We start from the raw sequence: 20,301 nt of genomic DNA on the forward strand, positions 1-20,301 counted from the left end.
CCTCTTTCCTTAGGACACACGCATATCACACACACACACACACACACTTACTCCTCATCCATCTCTGACTTTGCTGTCCAGGCAGGAATGATCACATGACCTTTCCCTTATTGCCACCATCTGACTCTGAGAGACAGATCACAGTTTCCCAGGTGGCAGAAGCTAAAGATGGTCACAAACAATTAATATGCTTGGCCGTTCTGAACATTCTGGGCTCCTCGTTTTGTTGACTGCCTGATCATAATATTGATTAATCTTTCATGTACCGGAGAAGCAATCTGTAACACACGTCTGTGCCTTCATTATTCACAAGTCCTAGCAGTGGGTGATGGAATCTTAGGGAGCTTGTTTATCTGAATTGGAAATGAAGAATGATTTTTTTTTTTTTTTAAAGCCTGACAAACTTCCCAGGATGCTTCTGTGAACAAATGTTTCCAGAAAGCAGCTGCACACCAAGCTGACTCAGGCCCAGTAACTGATGAGAACTTCAAAGATTGGAGGGAGGTCGGAATGTTGCAGATCCAGAACCCAATTCAAATTTAGCCACCCCCTTCCCACCTCTGCATCTGATTTAACATCCTTGTTATGATCAAGTAAACCCTTTTGGGAATGTATTTTAAGGAGCTCTGGCCAGTTTGAACATGACAAGAAAGGCTCTGGCAGGCCTTGCTCTCCTCTCTTATTCCTTCTGCCTTGCTAGACACCAGTAGATCACATTACTAAAGCTGCCATCAAAGTCTATCCCTTTATTTGTCCACTTCCTCCTCCTGAGGCTGACTACCAAGGTCCAGCTCTCAAAGTATTGAAGTTCCACTATCAAAAGCCCCCTTTGGCTCACCTAATTAACATGCCCAATCAAAATTAGACACCTCATCCTAACATGGGGTTTTTCTTTGTACCTTTATAAACCTCCATCTGCCTATGAGCCAGGACTGTCACCTGCCTCTTTATCAGGAGTCCTTTTTCCTCCTCCTTCTAGACAAATCCCTCCTCTGCCTCTCTTGTTCCCTTCCCCCTCTCCTTTGTCCTCTGTTTCCTGCCTTGGTCTCTTACTTGCTTGCTCTCTGTCTCTCTGGGGGCAAATACATCTCCTTTGTGCTGAGAACTTGTTCTTGGGGGGTCCTGGGCTGATACTTTTCTTAGCTTATAAATTTAGAGAACCCTAACTTCCCACCAATCGGGAAGCTAAGGTGTCATGTGACACATGTCATGAGACAGCAGGGCCTTCTTGTCTGCTTAGCAGTTGACTTCATGACTCCAGGGATATGCTGGAGAAGCACCGTGATTTATGGCTTCTTTTTTTTTTTTGTTACCATATAAACTTTATTAAACTGTTTTCGTGTTGGAACAGGGAATTTGGGGTGACCCGAATCTGTGTTCCTGGCCCAGGGTCACTCACAATTGGCTCCAGAGTTAACTCATTCCTCTTCCTTCTGAGGTGAGGGCTGTGTTTTTGTGCCAACATTGCTGGCTTACACTGTGAGGTTGAGGTACTGCTGTGTGAGGGTTTTCTGGGGGTGCTGCAGCTATATTTTTTTTTAAACTCTATTGTATTTGGATTCTTATATCCACTACCTTTTTCCACCCCAATCCCTCCCAATACTCCAACACCAGCTAGGAGAGACAGAAGGTTAGTAGGGAGGAGGGCACTGAGATCTTTTAGACTACTTCCTGCTGATTAGGGGTGTTGTGTTCCTTGGGACAAGTCCAATCTTTGTCGAGTTAGGATATCTCCAATTTCTTCTTATCCTCTTTTTTTCTCACCAGCAGGAGGAATAGTCTCACCTCCTCTCTTGGGGCTCTGGTCTTTCCTTCTACTGAAAGATTTCACACAGTCCTTACAACTTCACTCAGACTACCTTACAGCGAGAAACTGGAGCCCACAGGATGATGGACTTAGACACATTTTGACAGGGCTGCTTAGGAATGCACACATCCTGTCCTCTGCTTTTACCTAAACCTCCAGCCAGCACAATCCCCAAAGATGGAGTTGGGGACCCATAGATGGCTTTATCCCATGCCTTCATGTGGCCACACACATGGCTTTCTCTGCTTTTCGGTATTGTTTGTTCTCTAACTGGCATATGGTGGTCAGCCCAAGATCACAGCTCTCACTTCATACAGGAGACAAGGGAGTTTACTCTGGAGCCAAATGTGAGTGACCATGGTGGCCCAGGACACAGACACAGAACTCAGAGATCAGGTAACTTTGGACTTGTGGCTTTGACACAGTGGATGAAAGCCCCAGGCCTGATCCATCTCATAGTTCTGGTTGCCAATGCGGAAAACGCAATTGTCACCTGAAAGGGGATAAGAGCTTATTCTAGGGTTAAATATGAGTAGTGGCCATGGCCTGGGAACACAGCTTCAGGTCACCCCAATTTCCATGTTCAAACAGTGACAGCCTGATGAGGTTAGCACTGCAGTGGGGCCACAGCCTCCTGGAAAGTGGATCTCCATGACTTGCTTACCAAGAGAACGTTTTTGCCTGGTGACCTCTGCATTTCCTGATGGTATGGTTCTAGAAGTTTTCAGGTTTGAGATTGAAGGGGTAGTATTCTTAGGAGAGTTAAGGCCCCTGAGGCAGAGTGGTCCCTTCTTCTTTTTCTTTAAAAAAAAAGATTTATTTGTTTAGTATACAGTGTTCTGTCTCCATGTAACACCTGCAGGCCAAAAGAGGGCACCTTTGGAAGAACAGGCATGCTCTTTACCTCTAAGCCATCTCCCCAGCCCTGAGTGGTCCCTTCTTATAGGCTTCATGGGGAATGTCTGGTGCCAGGCCTTTGGTTACTGATTCCTCAGCAGAAGGGAGTAAATTTCAAGGAGAGAATCTGTGATTCTGCGTATACAGGAGAGGGAGAAGGAGGTGGGAGAGTGAGGAGGAGTGAGGAGAGGGGGAGGAGGAGTTGGAGGAGGAGGAGGTGACTGAGGAGGAGGTGAGGGAGTGAGGAGGAGGTGGGGGAGGAGGAGGTGAAGGAGTGAGGAGGAGATGGAGGGAAGGAGGAGGTGGGGGAGAGGAGGTTGGGGAAGGAGGAGGTGGGGAGTGAGGAGTGTGAAAGTATCATGGGGAAAGTGCAGAGAGCTCTTCTAATTGAGGTAAATAGCTTGGGATGTTCCTTACTGACAACCCTCTTTAGTAACATCCAGGATTCTGGCAACTTCCAGTGTCTATAGGCTTCCTTGGCGAGGAATGGTACCCACCCTTCTGAAATCTGGATACCTGGGGAAGCAGACCCCCTGCCAGGCCCTCAGTAGGGACTCACCGTTCTTTGCAGGAGTGTAAGAGAGAGGCTGCTGCAGGAGGCAGTCTTTGAAGAGAAACCTCAAACCTCAGAACACCCTAGCTTTGGAACCTCCCCAGCCTCCTGCATCTTCTGAGTGAGAGTCGAAGACTGTTTAGCTTCAGAGATGTTGCAGTTGCTTGTACCATTTCCCCATGTGTAACCAAGGATACACTCTTTGCTGGCAACTGGAAAAGGGGGACGGGTAGGGTGGGACCAGTAATCCTTTATCTCTCCATTAGATGGGAGACTCAGTGAATGAAGAGAGCACAGGAGGACAAGGTTTATTCCATTTTGTTACTAAAGAATTGATGGTCAAAGTCAGGATCTGACATCTTCAGCATTTATAAAATAAAACAGAAAGTGTTGATAAAAAAAGATAGCCTTTCTGCTATGAAAATATCTAAATAAGCATGTTCTATCAAACCTTTTAAGATCTATGTTCAAAATGGGTATTTACTTACAAACACTCTTATCTATGCCTCTATATGGTTTCATAGCATACAGACATCGAATGGGTTTGGAAAGGGTAAATTTCTTTTTTTTTTTAAAGTATTATTATGATTATGATGATGATGATGATGATGATGATGATGATGATGATGATGTGAAGGGGCAATGAGTAGATGGAGGTCAGAGAGCAACTTCAGGCGCTGGGTCTCTTCCTCAGCCATGAAACTCAGATCAGCAGGCTTCTGTACAAGTGTCTCTGCCCACTGAGCCATCTCTCCAGCTTTGCTTTTTTTTTAGCCAGTGAAATCTGGGCGTTTGACTTAGGTACATTCTACAACACCTATCCCATAAGTAGACTACTTGAAACTTTCAAACACTGACATTGCCTTGGAAATGCTTCTGTAGTGTGGCACAAGTGGGGTGTCAGAAGAGGAGTCCAAGGAGTATTCAGTCACCTACTGGGGATGGGAAAGGAAAGGGGGGGCCTTTCCCATACAGACTGGGAAAGAAGTTCTGTGTTGTCTGGGATTTCGATTTGGTAGGCTTCTAGAAGATAGTATACCTGTTAGCTTCTACACTATGGATTTATATATTTTTTAATGTCTTTATATTAATTTATTTAGTGTGGTGTGTGTAGGGGTGTGGGAGGGCATATGCCATGGTGCATGTGTGGGGTTGAGGGGACGCCCTGAGGGAGTCCATTCTCTCTCCTTCCACCATTTGAGTTCCATGTATTAAACTCAGGTCCTTGGGCTTGATGGTGAGTGCCTTTATTCACTGAGCCATCCCACTGTCCTTACATGACATTTCTACATGTTACGAAGAAAATAAGTCTGCAGTCAAGGCAAGGCAAATACAGAAAATTTGCCTGTTTTGACAACACATCCCATGAACACTCTAAATAGAGACATGTGAGGGAAGATAACACTGGGTCCTTTGTTGTTTTCTGCACTAATGTGAATGGATAGCATCCAAAAATAATCTTTCTCCTCTAGGTTAATTATAAAATGCTGATTCAGCTTCCATTTGCTTAATTAGCAGTTTTTCACCTATTTTTGTCTAGGAGTTCTAGGTTAAAAAAAAAAAAAAAGAGCAAAAAAAATCTAGTCCATAGCGTTTTTTTCAGAGTTAACCATGACTCTAAGTAGTCCATAATTACAGCATTACCAGCGTTTGTTCCGAAAACGAGTCACATGCATCGCAGCGAGCTGGCTGGCACAGTGCTGCCTTATTAATAGCTCTCAACCCGCTCATGGGCCAGCTCTCCAGGGGATAAAAATTATTTAGTTGTGATTTAGAGAGCTTGTTAATTTCTGTAGCATAAATATTTCTACCGTGACTGATTTCAAGCCATCGCTCATTTGACAACAAGCTTACAAAAGCCTTCACTATTGGAGGGCTAAGCTTTTGCTAGCAGTTCTGAGCCAGGGTACTACTACACAGTAGCTTCCCTGGGTTTGGAGGTTGAGATAACCGTGCTCTGCTACTTAGCTACTCTGTAAGGCCTTTAGTTGGTTGGGCTCCCCCCCCATCATGAAAGCATCTTTAAGTGGGACTCACATGATGCACACTGCAGTTATGAAAGCTCACAATACAGAAAGATGGAGTGTAAAGTCTGCACTGTGACCCAGAGCGAACTCTGAGCTTTTATATTAAAAAAAGTAATGAGTTTAGGAAACCTAAGAGCCTTGTTAACTCCTCGATGGCACACAAGGAAGCAGATGTGACAGGGTTTCCCTCCTTGCAGTGCTGGGGTTTAGAAGGATGTCAATCGCAGAATCCAGGCCTTCTGAAGTGGCCTTCTGACTGCTTCTATTTTTCATGGTACCTCTGCAGTGCAGGGGGCAGTGATGGAGAGGTGGGTATTGCAGACGGATGACTGGCGAGGGAACTGGGGGCCTGCATCTTCTGTCAGCTCCACAAGGTGGCACTCTGTCAGGAAGATGATCTTCTGGGCCGGAGGTTTCTGTGGCCTATGCTGGGAATGGCACCACTTGCAGGGAGGAGAGACAACATTCCGAAAGGCCACCCGGAAGCGGCGAGACAGGAGGTTATAAATGATGGGGTTGACGGCTGAGCTCAGATAGAAGAAGACACCTGCAAGTGATGGGTAAAAAGAAGACATGGCGGCAAGGTGGGACCAAGTGTAAATATTTAGCAAAGGCCCAACCCCAGGAAGCCTGTGATTGCCTCTCCTGGAAGCAGTGGGGTGTACAGGACACTCCCTGAGAATGTTAAATGCTCTGAGCGGATCCACCCGTGCACACAGGAATCAAGCACAGAGACGTGAAAGAGTCCTGGGTTTTCCATGGCGCTGGGTAATGGTGCTGATGAGAGATGCTCAAGTACTGGAGAAAAGAGGTTTGCTTCTTCCCTGGATTGTTAGTTAAAGCTATAATTTGGAGCAGCAGTGGCGAGGATTGGTAAGTCAGTCAACACAGTCCCTGCTGAGATTCCTTATTTTGCTGAAAACCCCTTGGAAAGAGACCCCCCGCCCCACACCCTGCCGCCATGTCCCTTTCCTACCCACTCCTGCTTCCCTTGAGACCTCTTCTAAGTATATTTTACCATGCATTTTGTCCACCAAGCAGCTTGCGTATTGTCTTTTCTCTGCTTGTTAAACATGCACTCTTTTCTTTAGAGACTTTTTTTTTTGAGATTTATTTTTTAATTATGTAAGCATGGGTGTGTTTCTCTCTCTCTCTCTCTCTCTCTCTCTCTCTCTCTCTCTCTCTCTCTCTCTCTCTCTCTGTGTGTGTGTGTGTGTGTGTGTGTGTGTATGTGTGTACATGTGCACATGTGTGGGAGTCCCAGTACCCACAGAGGCACTGGAGTAACATGCCTGTGAGAAACCCGATATTGGAGCTGGGAACTGAAGTCAGGCCCTCCTTAAGAGCAGCATGTGCTCTTAACCACACTGGGTCCTATTATCATCTCCTGTCTTGTTACTCGAAGACACCAATAAAGCTTAAGGGAGGCTGTGACCCTCTTCTGTTCGGAACCCTCAGATAAACACTGGCACTTCAACTCCTTCTTCTGGAAACGGGGGTTGGAACATTCTGGCTGAAGCTGCGGGTTGAAAAGCAGCATCCTCCATGCGTGACTCCACCACAGCCACAGCCCTTTAAACCCATCAGCTGCCATCATCCATTGGAGACTACACAAGGGTGTCCCCATTAACTTTGCAGGTTTGCCTGTCTTTCCTCAAAGATTTACAGATAGTTAACAGGGTTTGGGGAGAGGCACATGAGGCTGGGCCCCTTCCCAAAGCTGTAAAGATAGTTAATCATTGCTGAGAGATCTCTTTTTCAGTGGTGTACCTGTCCATAAGTTGCTCATGTTCTTGTTAGTAACCTGTGACTCATTGCCTCAACAAACTACACTTGGGTGGAATCTCTCCTTTGTATCTATGGTCAGTGCCCTCTCTGGGGTGAGGAGACACATCTGTTCATTCAGACACTGATCAAATCATCATTAGGATGTTCTGGGAACTTCAAAGCACTTTGAAAGATAAGGGATTTAGACTTTTTCTTCGAAGCACCCCAATTTTTTTCTCCAATTGGAAGACCATAGGAGGACCCTTGGATACATAGTAACAGGGATACACAAGGACACCAACTGCCAGACCATATCAGTTATTCTATTATAACATAGGTCATTATAACATGGTCATGAGGGACTCAGGGGAGGTGACTATCACTAGTTGGACCTTGACATGGGTAGGAGAGAGTTGAAGAGAGAGAATGGGTATTTGAGTGCAGATGTTCAGAGGCAGAAATGGCGGCATTATACAGGAAAGTCCACAGTATATTTCTCTCCCCTCTCTCCTTTCCTCCCTCCTTCCCTCCTTCCTTCTGTTCTGAGCTGTTATGTTTCTAAGTTGCATCTATGCATCTTACCTTTACCCTCTGGTTATGCTCCTGAAAATCCAGAGCCCATGGAATAAGCCAGTGACAACAGAAGCCAGTGGGCAGAAGTGCCCCAAACCTAATACCAGTAGGTGGAAAGAATCTTGAATTTGAAATTCAATGGCTTGGGCCTGAGCCCCATTTTCACTGGTTTATATAGCTTTGTGCCTTTGGGAAAACTATTTCTTCTTGTGCGTGTCTTTGGTGTCAAACACTGATGACCACTGCCCATTTTCCTACTGTGGTTATCACATGTAGAGTTAAGATTTTCTGTAAAGTAGCCTGTGAACATTTTTCATCTTTGAGTATACTCAGCTCCCACTGTTTCCACAGTAGAAGACCAGATCCCCGTGAGCTGCCTGTGTAGGGAGGCCTCAAGATAGAGGGAAGGAAAAGCTCCTTCATAGCTGCATCCCTGAGTCCAGCACGCCTTTACCTGACACCACGTGGATGAGGTTGAACACAGCAGCCAGGGACTCCGTCCACTCCTCCACAAAGCTGAAGAAGAGCCGGTCCACATGGAAGGGGGTCCAGCAGATAGCAAACACAAGGACCAAGACAACTGGAAGAGAAAATGGGAGAGAGGATGAAGGGGTAGGGCAGGAAAGAACATGCATTTGCTCCCAGCCTTTCTCTCCTATGATCGAGTTTTCCCTGCCACTTGGCTCAGTGATGACTGCTATAGGCAAATGCAATCCCAGAGATAAAGAGTGTTCAAACATAATTGTATGGATTTAGAATCAGTTTTCTAAACGATTGCCTAAGTTTTCTTTTAGAATTTATATTCCTAGTTTTTACTTGGAAGTTTCTTTGTTTTTGAAATTTCCATAAATTCATGTAATAGATATAATCATTTTTACTCCTTATTTTCCCACTTCAACTCCTTCCATGCCCTCCATCATGCCCCCATTCCAAACTAACATCTTTTGTTGAGGGCTCTCTAAGTACTGTTACTGCTATTTGTGTAAATGTGTAAACACACACACACACACACACTAAAACATACATGTCAGAGTCAGAGAGCAGATTCCTGAAATCAGTTCTTCCCTTCTTCTGGGTCCTGGAAATCAAACTCAGGTCATCAGGTTTGGCAGCAAGTGCCTTTGCCCTCTGAGCCATGTCATTGGCCCTGTGACCTCCCCACACCATCTCTCCACTCTTCCCTTTTTCTTATAAAAGTAGTTATTTTTATTTGTGTGTGTGTGTGTGTGTGTGTGTGTGTGTGTGTGTGTGTGTGTGTGTGCCTACTTATCTCTTTGTACACCACATACCTGCAGTGCCCGCATAGGTCAGAAGAGGGCCTTACTGGAGGTTGTGAGCCGCCCAGTGTAGGTGCTGGGAACTCTCTGCAAGAGCATCAAAGGCTCTTAACTACTGAAACATCTCCTCAAGATTTCCTTTTGTTTGTTTGTTTCTTTTTTAAAGATTTATTTATTTTTTTGTATGAGTGCTCTATGTGCATGTACACCTGCTTGCCAGAAGAGGGCATCAGATCACATTATAGATGGTTGTGAGTCACCATGTGGTTGCTGGGAATTGAACTCAGGACCTCTGGAAGAGCAAACAGTGCTCTTAACCTCTGAGCCATCTCTCCAGGCCCTCAAGATTTCTTATATGTGTCTCCTTAGAGCATTTAAAATAGAACTGAATATATTTCAAAATTCCAAATCCACTTGATTGTAGATGCTCTCAGCAGATGTTCAGAGACTCACAAACTGACGGAATCAGTAACAGGTTCTTTTAAAAAATTGTGATATTTAAATTCACAGGTTGCCAGTGAGTTCTTTAGGTTTGGAGCCACAGAGAACCTCATTCTTCTAAGGCATGGTCCCTGGTGGATGATACCATTGGAGGGTGGGGGTGGATGGAAACCTGAGGAGGTGTGGTCTAGATAGAGGAAGCAGGCACTCACTGTGTCTTGGAGGGAGAATGGGGACTCTCTACTCTTTGTCTTCTGGCTGTGAAGTGAACAGCTTTACTCCACCACAAACCCTATTAAGATGCTCTGCCTCATCACAGGCCCAAAGCAGAAGGTCCATGTGATGGAAAGCTCCAAGATAATAGCACCCGCCCCCTGGCCCCCCTCATGTAAACTTCCCAGCCAGGGCTTTGCCACAGAGCCTTTACACCCTCCCTCCCTCCCTCCCTTTCTTCTCCTCTCCTCTCCTCCTCCTCCTCTTCTTCTTCCTCTCTCTCTCTCTCTCTCTCTCTCTCTCTCTCTCTCTCTCTCTCTCTCTCTCTCTCTCTCTCTCCTTTCTCTTTCTCTGCAGTGATTTTCTGCTTCAAAAGAAGAAGACCTAAAGCTGTGCCCCAAGATGTAAGTCCTTTATCTTTCTTGTGGTGTGTGTGTGTGTGTGTGTGTGTGTGTGTGTGTTGGGAGTGTGGCACAGAGGTCAATATTAAGCATCATTCGTCAGGAGGCCTGCCCACTTTGCTTTGAGATGGTCTCTCACTTTTATCCTGAGCTCACCAGTTCAGTTAGACTGCTTGTCAGAGAACCCCAGGGATCCACCTGCCCAACCCTGGGATGCTCTCCCAAGTTCACTCCACTGCGCTTGGCTTTTTATTACACAGACACTGGGGATCAAATACAAATTCTCAAGCTTATTCTGCAAACACTTTACCAACTGCGCCACCACCCTGCTTTCTTTCCTTCATTTTGCCATAGTGATGCAAAGCTGCTAACACAACACCCTAGAAATCATTAGGGGTTTCTTTGATCCTTCTGATTCTGGGGTGGGCTGGAGTTGTGGAGGGAGACACAAAGACAGAACAACTGCAAGCACAGTGTTGATCCTGGGTGGAGTGCCGGTTCCATGTCAGAAGTGTGCAAAATTCCCAGGATTTCTCATTTTCAGCCCCAGGGCAGGGGTGGCTGAAAGTTTCTCAGAAGCTCTACAAAGATAAACAAGCATTTTCCCCTCTTAAGAAGTTGTCAAATCCTTCTCTGTGACAGGCTGCTTGAGGTTTGTACCTGAGTGATCTAACAGAGGCTGTGGGGGAGGGGTTCGGGGTGTGGGGGTCAGGGGGTGGGGTGGGGGATAGAGGGTGAAGATGAAGAGAGAGCAGCCATGAGCTGACAATGGCTGAAAGGTGGATACATGATCTTCATTGTTACCATTGAGGGTAAGCAGTCTGTCTGTGCAATGCTCTTCCAAAAAACATCTGGAAGCTTCTTTTGAATTTATCCCTCAGTAAAATGTCTTCCAACTGCCCACCTCTGCCATACTTCCTACTGATAATGAAAGTGATGTTTTACATTTTATTATTATTTCTCTCTCTCTCTCTCTCTCTCTCTCTCTCTCTCTCTCTCTCTCTCTCTCTCTCTCTCTCTGTCTCTCTCATAGTACTGGGAATTGAGCTCAAGGCAAGCACTCTCCCACTGAACTCCTGCCCACTTTATTTTGAGACAGGGTCTTGTTAGGTTGCCCAGGCTGGCTTTGAACCTGTCCCAGAACTGTTTTTTTGTTTTTTGTTTTTTTCTGAGTGTAGCATGCTAGGAACTGAACCTAGAGCCTTGTATATGCAGGGCATGTGCTCTACCAGGGAGCTACGCCCCAGGCTTGCTACTGAGATGCTAACAGGAACAAACATTGAGGTCATAACCAAAAGGAGAAAGGGACTTATAATGAAGACTCCTGGTTTCCTGACAACAAAGGCCAAGTCCCATCTGGGGCTGAAAAACCTCAAAGAAAATGATTATTAGAGCCAAAAGACCAACTTCGCTGGCTTCAGTTTTTTGCTCACAGAGGGCCTGGCTTCCATGTTTCACATGCACATTGGCCTGAGAATGCATGCGTTCCTTTCCAAATGTAGGTTGTTATTTAGAAAGAATTTGATGTTTCACATACCTCACCAGTGCCTCTCCTGGAGGACTGATGTTGCTTCGCTTAGTTTTTATTTTCATTTTGCCAGTCGCATGTGTGCGTGGAGGTATGTGCATAGGTGTGCATGCGTGTTTGAATGTGTATGGGTGTGCACGTGTGTGTACAGGCCCAAGGTGGAGTCAGGAATTGTCCTCAATCACTCATCCACCTTATTCACTGATGCAGGATCTCGCAATCAAGCCCAGAGCTCACTGATACGGCCTGTCTCTATAGCCAGCTTGCCCTATGGACCCCTTGTTGCTGCCTTCCATGAGGGGAATAAGAAGAGGGAAGTCACTTCCACAGCATTTGTGTGGGTACTGGGGAGGGGTGTCTAACCTCCGGTCTTCATGCCTACAAAGCAAGTGCTCATCCATCCATCTCCCCAGCCCAGGGGTCCACTTGGTTTTCTAGAATCTTTTTGGGAGAGGATGGTTAGGACTTGGATTTTTTAAAATATTTTGTCTCTTACAAGTATATGTATCTTTAATAAAAAGGCTATTTTTTTTTTTTTTAACGTTTTGTTTTTAAGTAAGGTGATGTTTGATGCAATGTCCTAGGTGGAATGATTTACTCAGGAGAATGCATGCCTAGTTGTTCTTAATCTGGAATTAAAAAACAAAACAACAACAACAACAACAACAACAACAACAACAACAAAAACCCAGAGAGTGTACATGGCTTGGGAGTTTACAATTCCCTGAAGTGAGTTACAAAACATTGTGTGAAAGCATTTGTGAGTGCAGGACCCACCATGACCTGTTTCCCATATCTGAAGAATTCTGGAACACAAACAGGTTCAGAAGCCACTCCCACCCCCCATCTTACACACACAGAGAGTGATGCAGAGGCTCTGCACACAAACGGGATTTATCTCATAGCCCTTGGAAGGCACCCCAGCAACCGTAACCTAGCACAAGGTTTTGAAGGCTCAAATCCAAAGTTGAAACAAAACAGGCAGGTCACAGAAGCTTCTGGAAGCCAAGAAGAACATCTTAGCCAGCACCCTTACGTCAGTGCCAAAGGCAAGGTCTCTTCTCTTATAAACAAAAGTGAACAAACTGAGACACGAAAGAGAACAGCTTACACAGCATCTTGGTGACTGACTTTCTGGAGGGCCTGTGAACATTCACAGTTACTCTGTCTGCCTCAAGGGATTCATCTCTCTTCAGCTGAAAGAGAAGTGGAGAGATGGTTAGGAAGGAAAGGTTGCTTTCCCCATCAGAGACGTTGAAGGCATATAGACAGCACTTTTAAAAATGTCTTTAAAATTTTTAAACATTTCACTAGAGGCAGAATTCAATCTAAGTACTCTGACACAACGGGACAGGGTTATGAGCAAGATACAGTAAAACTAAGATTTTAGTAAGCAATTTCATGTGGCTGTAGTTCTATAGTATGTTAGTAAGTAACACACACACACACACACACACACACACACACACAGCCAAAATGGTTAATCCGCAAATCATCAACAACAACAGAATGCAAGCTAGGCCCATCTGTTCACTTACTCATTCCTTTCATCTCTGTTGGTCACATCGTTAGAGTCAAGACCGTATTTCACATGACAAGACATTCCAGATAACAAAATCTTATGATCTCACAAATGTTGTGATCTTTCTTGTGTGTCTTAGTTACTGTCCTATTGCTGTGACGAGACATCAGGACTAAGACAATTTTTATTTATTTTTTTATTTATTTTTTATTTTTATTTTATTTTATTAATTTATTCATATTACATCTCGATTGTTAGCCCTTCCCGTTTCCTCCCATTCTTCCCTCCCTCCCATTTCTCTTCTTCTCCCCTCCCCTATGTCTGTGACTGAAGGAGACCTCCTCCCCCTATATATGCTCTTTTATTTTAAAAAGCATTTGATTGGAGGCCTTCCTTGCTTCCAGCATCAGAAGGTTAGTCCGTGACCGTCAGAAGGCGTGGTGCTAGAACAGGAGCTGAGAGCTTTACATCTAGATCCATAGGTGAGGAGGGGGGAGGAGGGGGAGGAGACTTGGCCTGGCATGGGCCTTTGAAACTTCAAAGGCCACCCCTCCTGATCTTTCCAAACAGTTCATTAACTGGTGACTAGGTGTGAAAATGCAGGGGCCTGTAGAGAGCATTTCCGTTCAAACCACCACACTGTGGCACTCTTGGAGCCTTGAGTGTTGGTCATGAGTAGTGTGGATCTTCCCAGGGTTTGCGTACCACTTTCCCCACTTTCCACATCCATATTTCCCATGCCCATCTCAGTGGAAAGGGGAGTCAGATTTCTTTGAATAATACGTTCCCAGCCCTTTTCAACAGATTTCCCAACACTGTACTGGCTAGCACACTCTTAGGACAAGGTGTTTTTCTGATTCTACTGACAAAACTGCACACCCTTCAGAATTTAAATATGGACAGATACTTAGCCTATTTGGAATAAAGGGTGATCCTTGTGGTAATGTAAGTTTGGTGGAACGTCAACATGACCTAACGTGCCATCTTCACTAGCCTGTTTAAGGCCCATCTACTCCCGGGAATGTAGCAGCTCTATCCCGTTGCCCTCTTCTTCCTCCTAACCCCACCCCGCCTTCTTCTTCCTCCTAACCCCCCCCCCCCCCCCGTCATGTACCATAACGCCATGTTATCCATCTGCTGGTGGAATCTTTCTCCATTAGATCTACTTTTTGCCTGTGGGGATGTTGTGCCAGGTGAAAGGAACTGATGACCTGTGACCATCCCACACCTGAAAGTAAGTCCAGTGACTGTTAGTCCTTACTCACTTACCTAGGGCACCCCGACTCTCTCTTAGGCTGTTTATTGCTTCCCCACATTCACTTCGTAGTTTGGTTGACTTCAAGGAGCATGGAGCCCCTTCAGCTGCAAGCTATCCTAAGGAGATACCTTAGAGGGTCTTTAGCAATGGAGAAAACCTGGAAGAATGGCCCAATAAAGGTCACCTGGAAAGTTCCACAAATCCATGTCCTATGCCCCTAAGATACACAAGCTCCTTAAAATCAAGCAGCACCCATAGGATGTACGGGCTCCAGGCATCCACCTGTGTGGTTCGCATGCCTGCCTGTCTCTTGGACTTACTGGAGGTCTCTGCGTTGAGTCTGTTTTCAGAAAGTGAGGGGTTAAAAGTCATTTGACATTTGACCCTTTAGAGGCACCTGGCACCAACCAGAAAAGAACTGATGGAATCCTGCAGTGATGCAGAAATAAACGGGAGTGGTGGTGGGGGTGATAAGATGTTCTTAATATGACAAGCACGCCAGTGCAGGGCACATGGTACTCATGATTCTGGTTAGTGTTTCACTTCTTCCCAAAAGACATGGTACAAATTAAAATAACCGAGGACAACTATTTGTATTTCTGAGTCCACTTATGTAGATTACTGAGTCTTTTCTGGGAAAATATCCTTCTCGTAACTCAGCTGTGTCATATTTGACAGATGTTGGCCTTCACTTCAGCTGGCAACTCAGCACAAACCTAGTGTCACCTGGGAAGAGGGAACGTTAATGGAAGAATTGCTCAGATCAGGCTGGGTCTTGAGGCTTCTTCCTTTTCTTTAATTAAAAAAAAAAATATGTGTAAGGGTGTTTTGCTTATATGTATGTCTATATGCTGTATTGAGTGCCTGGTGCCTGTAGAAACCAAAAGAAGGCATTACTCTCCCCACACATGCTGGAACTGGAGTTGCAGACATTTATGAACTGCCATGTGGGCAGTTGTGAACTGCTTTGTGGGTGCTGGGAATTGAACTAGGTTCCCTCAAAGAACAGTGGGCAATGGGTATGCCTTAGCCTCTAAGTCATCTCCCTTTAAGCTGAAAGAAACCCTTTCTCCCACAGGTTGTTGTTGTTGTTGTTGTTGTTGTTGTTGTTAAGTGTATGTGTGAGTGCATGCATGCCTGTGTCTGTGTGTATATGTGAATATATGTGTATATATATTATCCTGATATATACCTATTTGTCTGTCTGTCTTTCAGTTTGTCTGTTATGTCATCTGCCCATTCATCCATCCATCAGTGTCTCTGTCCATCATCTCCCCTTCTGTCTGTGTGTTTGCCTAACCATCCATCCATCTATTCATTTATCTATATGTCAATTTGCCATTATGCCCATCCACTGTCTGTCCATCCATCCATCCATCCATCCATTCATCCACTATCTTGCTCGTTTGTAGCCTGTGAGGCACTGTTGATTCTTGTGCAATTCACATATGTGCCCTCATCAATACAAAAGTCATGTGTAAGAGACAAGGGTTAGCCTAGACTTTGCCAGTACTTCCTCTTGGGCGGATGGGAAGTTACTCTTGGGTCACCTACTTTCCGTCTGCATGATGCTCTAAGCCTGAAGAGCACCTCTACAGATATTTATGTCCTGGAAAGAGGGAGCACTGAGGAATGTTCAGCTTTGAGCACACACAAGCTTCTCTTGTCCCGTACTTTCATCAGCATTGTCTTAGCTGCCTTCTGAAGGGAGTGACAACCAGATTCAATCAGACCTGTAGACTTCTTATCAGACTCAAGAACTCAAATACCATTAGGGATTGGGTGTCTTTAAGTCTTGAACATTCAAAGGGCCTTTGAGGCCATGTTTCCAAGTCTCTTATCTTAAAGATAGAAAAAAATGATGCCCAGTAATGAAAGAAGTAATTTAGCCTCATTCCTGACTGAGCACCATGTTGTCTGGGAGAAATAAATGAAGTAAAAGGTCTGCACGGAATTATAAATTATAAAGAAGGAAGTTACCAGAAGCCATGACATCTACAACAGAGGCAGGCCAGCTACGGGGTCTAGGTGAGTGGCCCCAGGGAAACGTGCTTGAAGCATGACTGACAGGGTGGACTAGAGTCAAAAAGGCAAAGCAAGTGTGGTGGTGGGTGGCAGGAACCTTACAGAAGAAGGGGTCCGAGGGTTGTGATGCCTGTGGCACTGAACAGGGCTTTGCTTCCCCAGACCTCTGGTGTAGGGCTGTTTAAAATTTCAGAATGACAAACCTTAATTTCCTTTCTTAGTACCCTCTGGTCCACACCCCCCAACTTCCTCTTTTCTGAAACAGGATGTCATCAATTGCATTACTCACACAAAGCGGGGTGGCTATTGTCTGAGCTGCCACCAGCTTGGGACACAGACACTGTGCGTGAGAGAGGACCAAATCTGAAGAAAGAGCTTAGAGGAATCTATGTTTGCTGTCACGCTTAGGCGTCTCCCCCAAACTCATACAAGACAAATGATTGTTTAGCATTGAGCAAGATTCTAATATTACAGTCAGGGAGTGGGGGTGAGAAGGTCTTATGGGCTGCATGATCTTTGGAAATGTATGGAAGTTTCCCCCTCTTGGTTACGTACACAAGACATTCTGGAACTGTGGCACTAAGGTGGTTAGGGTGACATAGGTCTCAGGGAAAATGCCACCACTCTCTGCCCAATCAGATTTCTTCCTGCTCCTCAAATTACGTTCTTCCTACTCATGCCTGGACATTCATTTTAGTGCCAGCAAATATTAAGAAAGATCGTCTCTGTTAATAACTGCCTCTCTCGGCGATGGAGTGGGGCTCTGTATCCAGAGCCACAATACCAGAGGATGTGATGGGATATGTATGTTTATTTCTTTCATTTATAGCTTGTGTCTATCCCACTCACAGTCCCTTTGCTTTTTTAAAAAAGAACCACAGACTATTAGAGCTGGAAGAAGCCTTAGAAATGACGTGATTGTGACCTTTTCATTCTCCAAATGGGAAAGTAATTCCAGGAGAATTGTGCATGGCTCGCCTAAAGGCACATGTCAGCAGGAACTTGAGAGTCTAAATAAACACAGTAACTGTGTCCTGCATGAACCACTTCCTTATGTGAATGCAACACTTTCATTGTGAGGACTCACACCTATGAATTTGGGTGCAGAATACGGGTAGGAAGTATCCAGATTCACTCCTGCGTTTCTCAAAGACAGATTCTCTCAGCTAGTTTAGTACCAGAGGAAATAAAAAACATATTTATCACTACAAGCTTAGAGAAGGAATCTCCAATTGTAAGATGCAGGGAAAACAGAGTGATTTCCCCAGAAACTCACATGTCACTTAATCGTGCCTGTGCAGCTCTAACTTATGAGTTCTGTTTACTTTTCCATCCCTCAATCCCTACCTGCTATAAAACTGGCTTCAGTATATGTGTGTGTGTGCATATATAGTATATATGAAATATAAATCACATATGTCACTCTCAGCACACACACACACACACACACACACACACACACACACACACACACACGCAGGATTTAACTTGCCATTTCAGTGCGAGGTAAATGCAGCCACAATAAAAATATTTGCCCTCATGGCTGTATATCTGTCCCAGACTATAAAGCAGGGAGAGTTCGCAATACCCTCAGGACTGATTGGTACAGATAAACCCTCTGACACAGGCAGTAAAGTGGAGCAGGGGCAGCAGGGTGTGGAAGGGTCCCCCCCCAAACCCCCAGAATGCGACCCTCTAAACTTAGATCACATCATGTGCATGCTCAAAGTGTGGCTTCCCCTCAAACTCCTGGAGTCAGATTCTCCCACTAGTGGTATCTACATCAATACTGCTAGGAAGTTTTCTAGAAGGTTCTTCGAAACACAGGTGACCAAGCATAGAGAGAATGAGGGACCCCAGGTAAAGAATATAACAGAGTTTTAGTTTTGCTCCATTTAGTTGGTGACAATTCCCACCCGTTCAAAAGGAGACCAAGCTGATTTTACTTGTTAGATACAGCCTGAGTATACGTGTGAAAATTGTATATAAAACTATTTTACATACACATAAACTCTTGCTTCTTAATTTCTCACCTAAAGTTATCCTCTGTGTTCCTTTCTTATTCTCTCCTTCCCCCCCACCCCCATACTATCTTTCTTTGAATTCAGAACGGGTGGGCAAGAAAGGAAGGATGCTGTCCCAAGCCAGTCACCTTGGATACTCACCCTGAGCCCCATGAGGTAGTAGAGGATGCTGATGAGGGTCATCGGCAGGATGTAGAAGAGGAAGGAGGTGGCTTGGATGATGAAGTTGTATATCCACATGGGCTTGGTGACTGTGCAGGTGGCAGAACCAGGCACAGAGGATCCGTTGGGAAAGTGCTGAAACTTGATGCCATGGATGCTGGTGTTGGGCAAGGAAAAGACCACAGAGAAGCCCCAGACCAGGCCGAGGATCCTGAGGGCCCGCCTCCGTGTGCTCTCCAGCTTGGCTCGGAACGGGTGGACGATGGCCACATAGCGCTCTATGCTGACGGTGGTGACACTGAGAATGGAGGCAAAGCACACAGTCTCGAAGAGGGAGGTCTTGAAGTAGCATCCCACCGACCCGAAGAGGAAGGGGTAATTGTGCCACATCTCGTAGACCTCCAGAGGCATGCCCAAGAGCAGGACCAGCAGATCTGAGACCGCCAGGCTGAAGAGGTAGTAGTTGGTAGGTGTCTTCAAGGTCTGGTGTCGGACAATCACCAGGCATACCAGAAGATTGCCCATCACCCCTACCACGAAGATCAGCGCATAGACCACAGACACTGGGAGGGAGAGATGGCTGCGCTTGGGTCCACACAGGTGGGCCAGGTATTCCTCTGTACTGTTCAGGTACTTCATGAGAGGATCGTGGATCCAGGAAGCATTTTCAAGTTTTCCCATTACCGAGCTTTAAATACAAGACCACAGGTATCCCCCTGGTCTACGGCTCTGTCCCAAGCTGAGCCAGAAGGAGCCAGAAAAACGGAGACTCTTGAAGAAGGTCAGAGAGAGTGAGGTGATAGCATCAGCCTCCAGGGCTCTCCTCTCACACTGCTAATGCCTTTTGAGGACCACCCAAGCCCCGCCCCCGGCACGCTGTAGGCCAATGAGTGTGTTAAGCTGCACCGTGGGAGAGCTAGGCAGGTTGGTGTGAGGGCTTTGTGTATGGGGAGCAGGAGAGAGAGAGAGAGAGAGAGAGAGAGAGAGAGAGAGAGAGAGAGAGAGAGAGAGAGAGAGAGAGAGAGAGAGAGAGAGAGAGAGAGAGAAACCTCCCTGTGATTTGGTAGCAGCCTAGCAATCAGCTCACACTCAGTGAGCTGGGCCACCTGAAGAGCAAACACTCCCAGCAGGGCCAGCTTCAGAGTTGTGGGGCTCTGGGGAAGGGCCGAGGAGGCAGACAGTGGAGCCAGTCTCTGTTGCTCTCTGACTGCTGTATGTCATGTCAAAGAGTGGAAGATCAATGGATTTCTCAGACTATATTGTTCCTTTGGGCAATCAGGATTCTCTGGGGAAAACATGAGGCATGTGATTTTGCTCATCTCGATGGCTGAAAAATCAGCCTTTAGGTTTTAGCCCTGCCTAAAAATCTCTCTCAGCAGCTCAGAAAGTGCGTGGGTTTCAGGACCAGATCATTAGAAATCAAGAAAACTGAACTCTCAGAGTCCCCTTCCTCTCCGCCCCCTTGTCTCTCGTGAATCTCCTCCCTCTCCCCTCTCCCCTCTGTCTGTCTGTCTCTGTGTCTGTGTCTGTTTGTCTCTGTCTGCTATCTCCCTCCCCCTCTCTGTTTTTTGTCTCTCACTATTTCTGTATCTCTGTCTGTCTCTCTGTCTCTCTCTCCCTCCCTTCCTCCCTCCCTCCTCCATCTCTGTCTGCCTCTGCCTCTGTGTCTTTGTTTCTCTCTCTGTCTCTGTCTCTCTCTCTCCCCCTCCTTCTCTCTTCTGCATTATCCATTTGGTTTTGTTTGGCAAATGCTTCCCTGGATTTACTCCATGCCCTGTGCTGTCCTAGGCTGTGTGGACACATGAGCCTGTCAGTCGCTCTTCTCA

General features: G+C 45.8%; 1 protein-coding gene across 1 annotated transcript; it reads right to left on the bottom strand.

Moving 5' to 3' along the window:
• Positions 1-5,553: 5,553 nt before the first annotated feature.
• Positions 5,554-19,156, bottom strand: Nmur2 (neuromedin U receptor 2). The gene is made up of 4 exons (XM_051168411.1): positions 18,455-19,156; positions 12,596-12,680; positions 8,079-8,204; positions 5,554-5,831 (listed from the first exon to the last, which is right to left on the bottom strand). The coding sequence occupies exons 1-4, from the start codon at positions 19,154-19,156 to the stop codon at positions 5,554-5,556; spliced, it is 1,191 nt and encodes a 396-aa protein (XP_051024368.1).
• Between the last annotated feature and the right edge of the window lie 1,145 nt (positions 19,157-20,301).

This window comes from Acomys russatus, chromosome 25 (genome assembly GCF_903995435.1).
Source record: "Acomys russatus chromosome 25, mAcoRus1.1, whole genome shotgun sequence".
NCBI classification, from domain to species: Eukaryota; Metazoa; Chordata; class Mammalia; order Rodentia; family Muridae; genus Acomys; species Acomys russatus.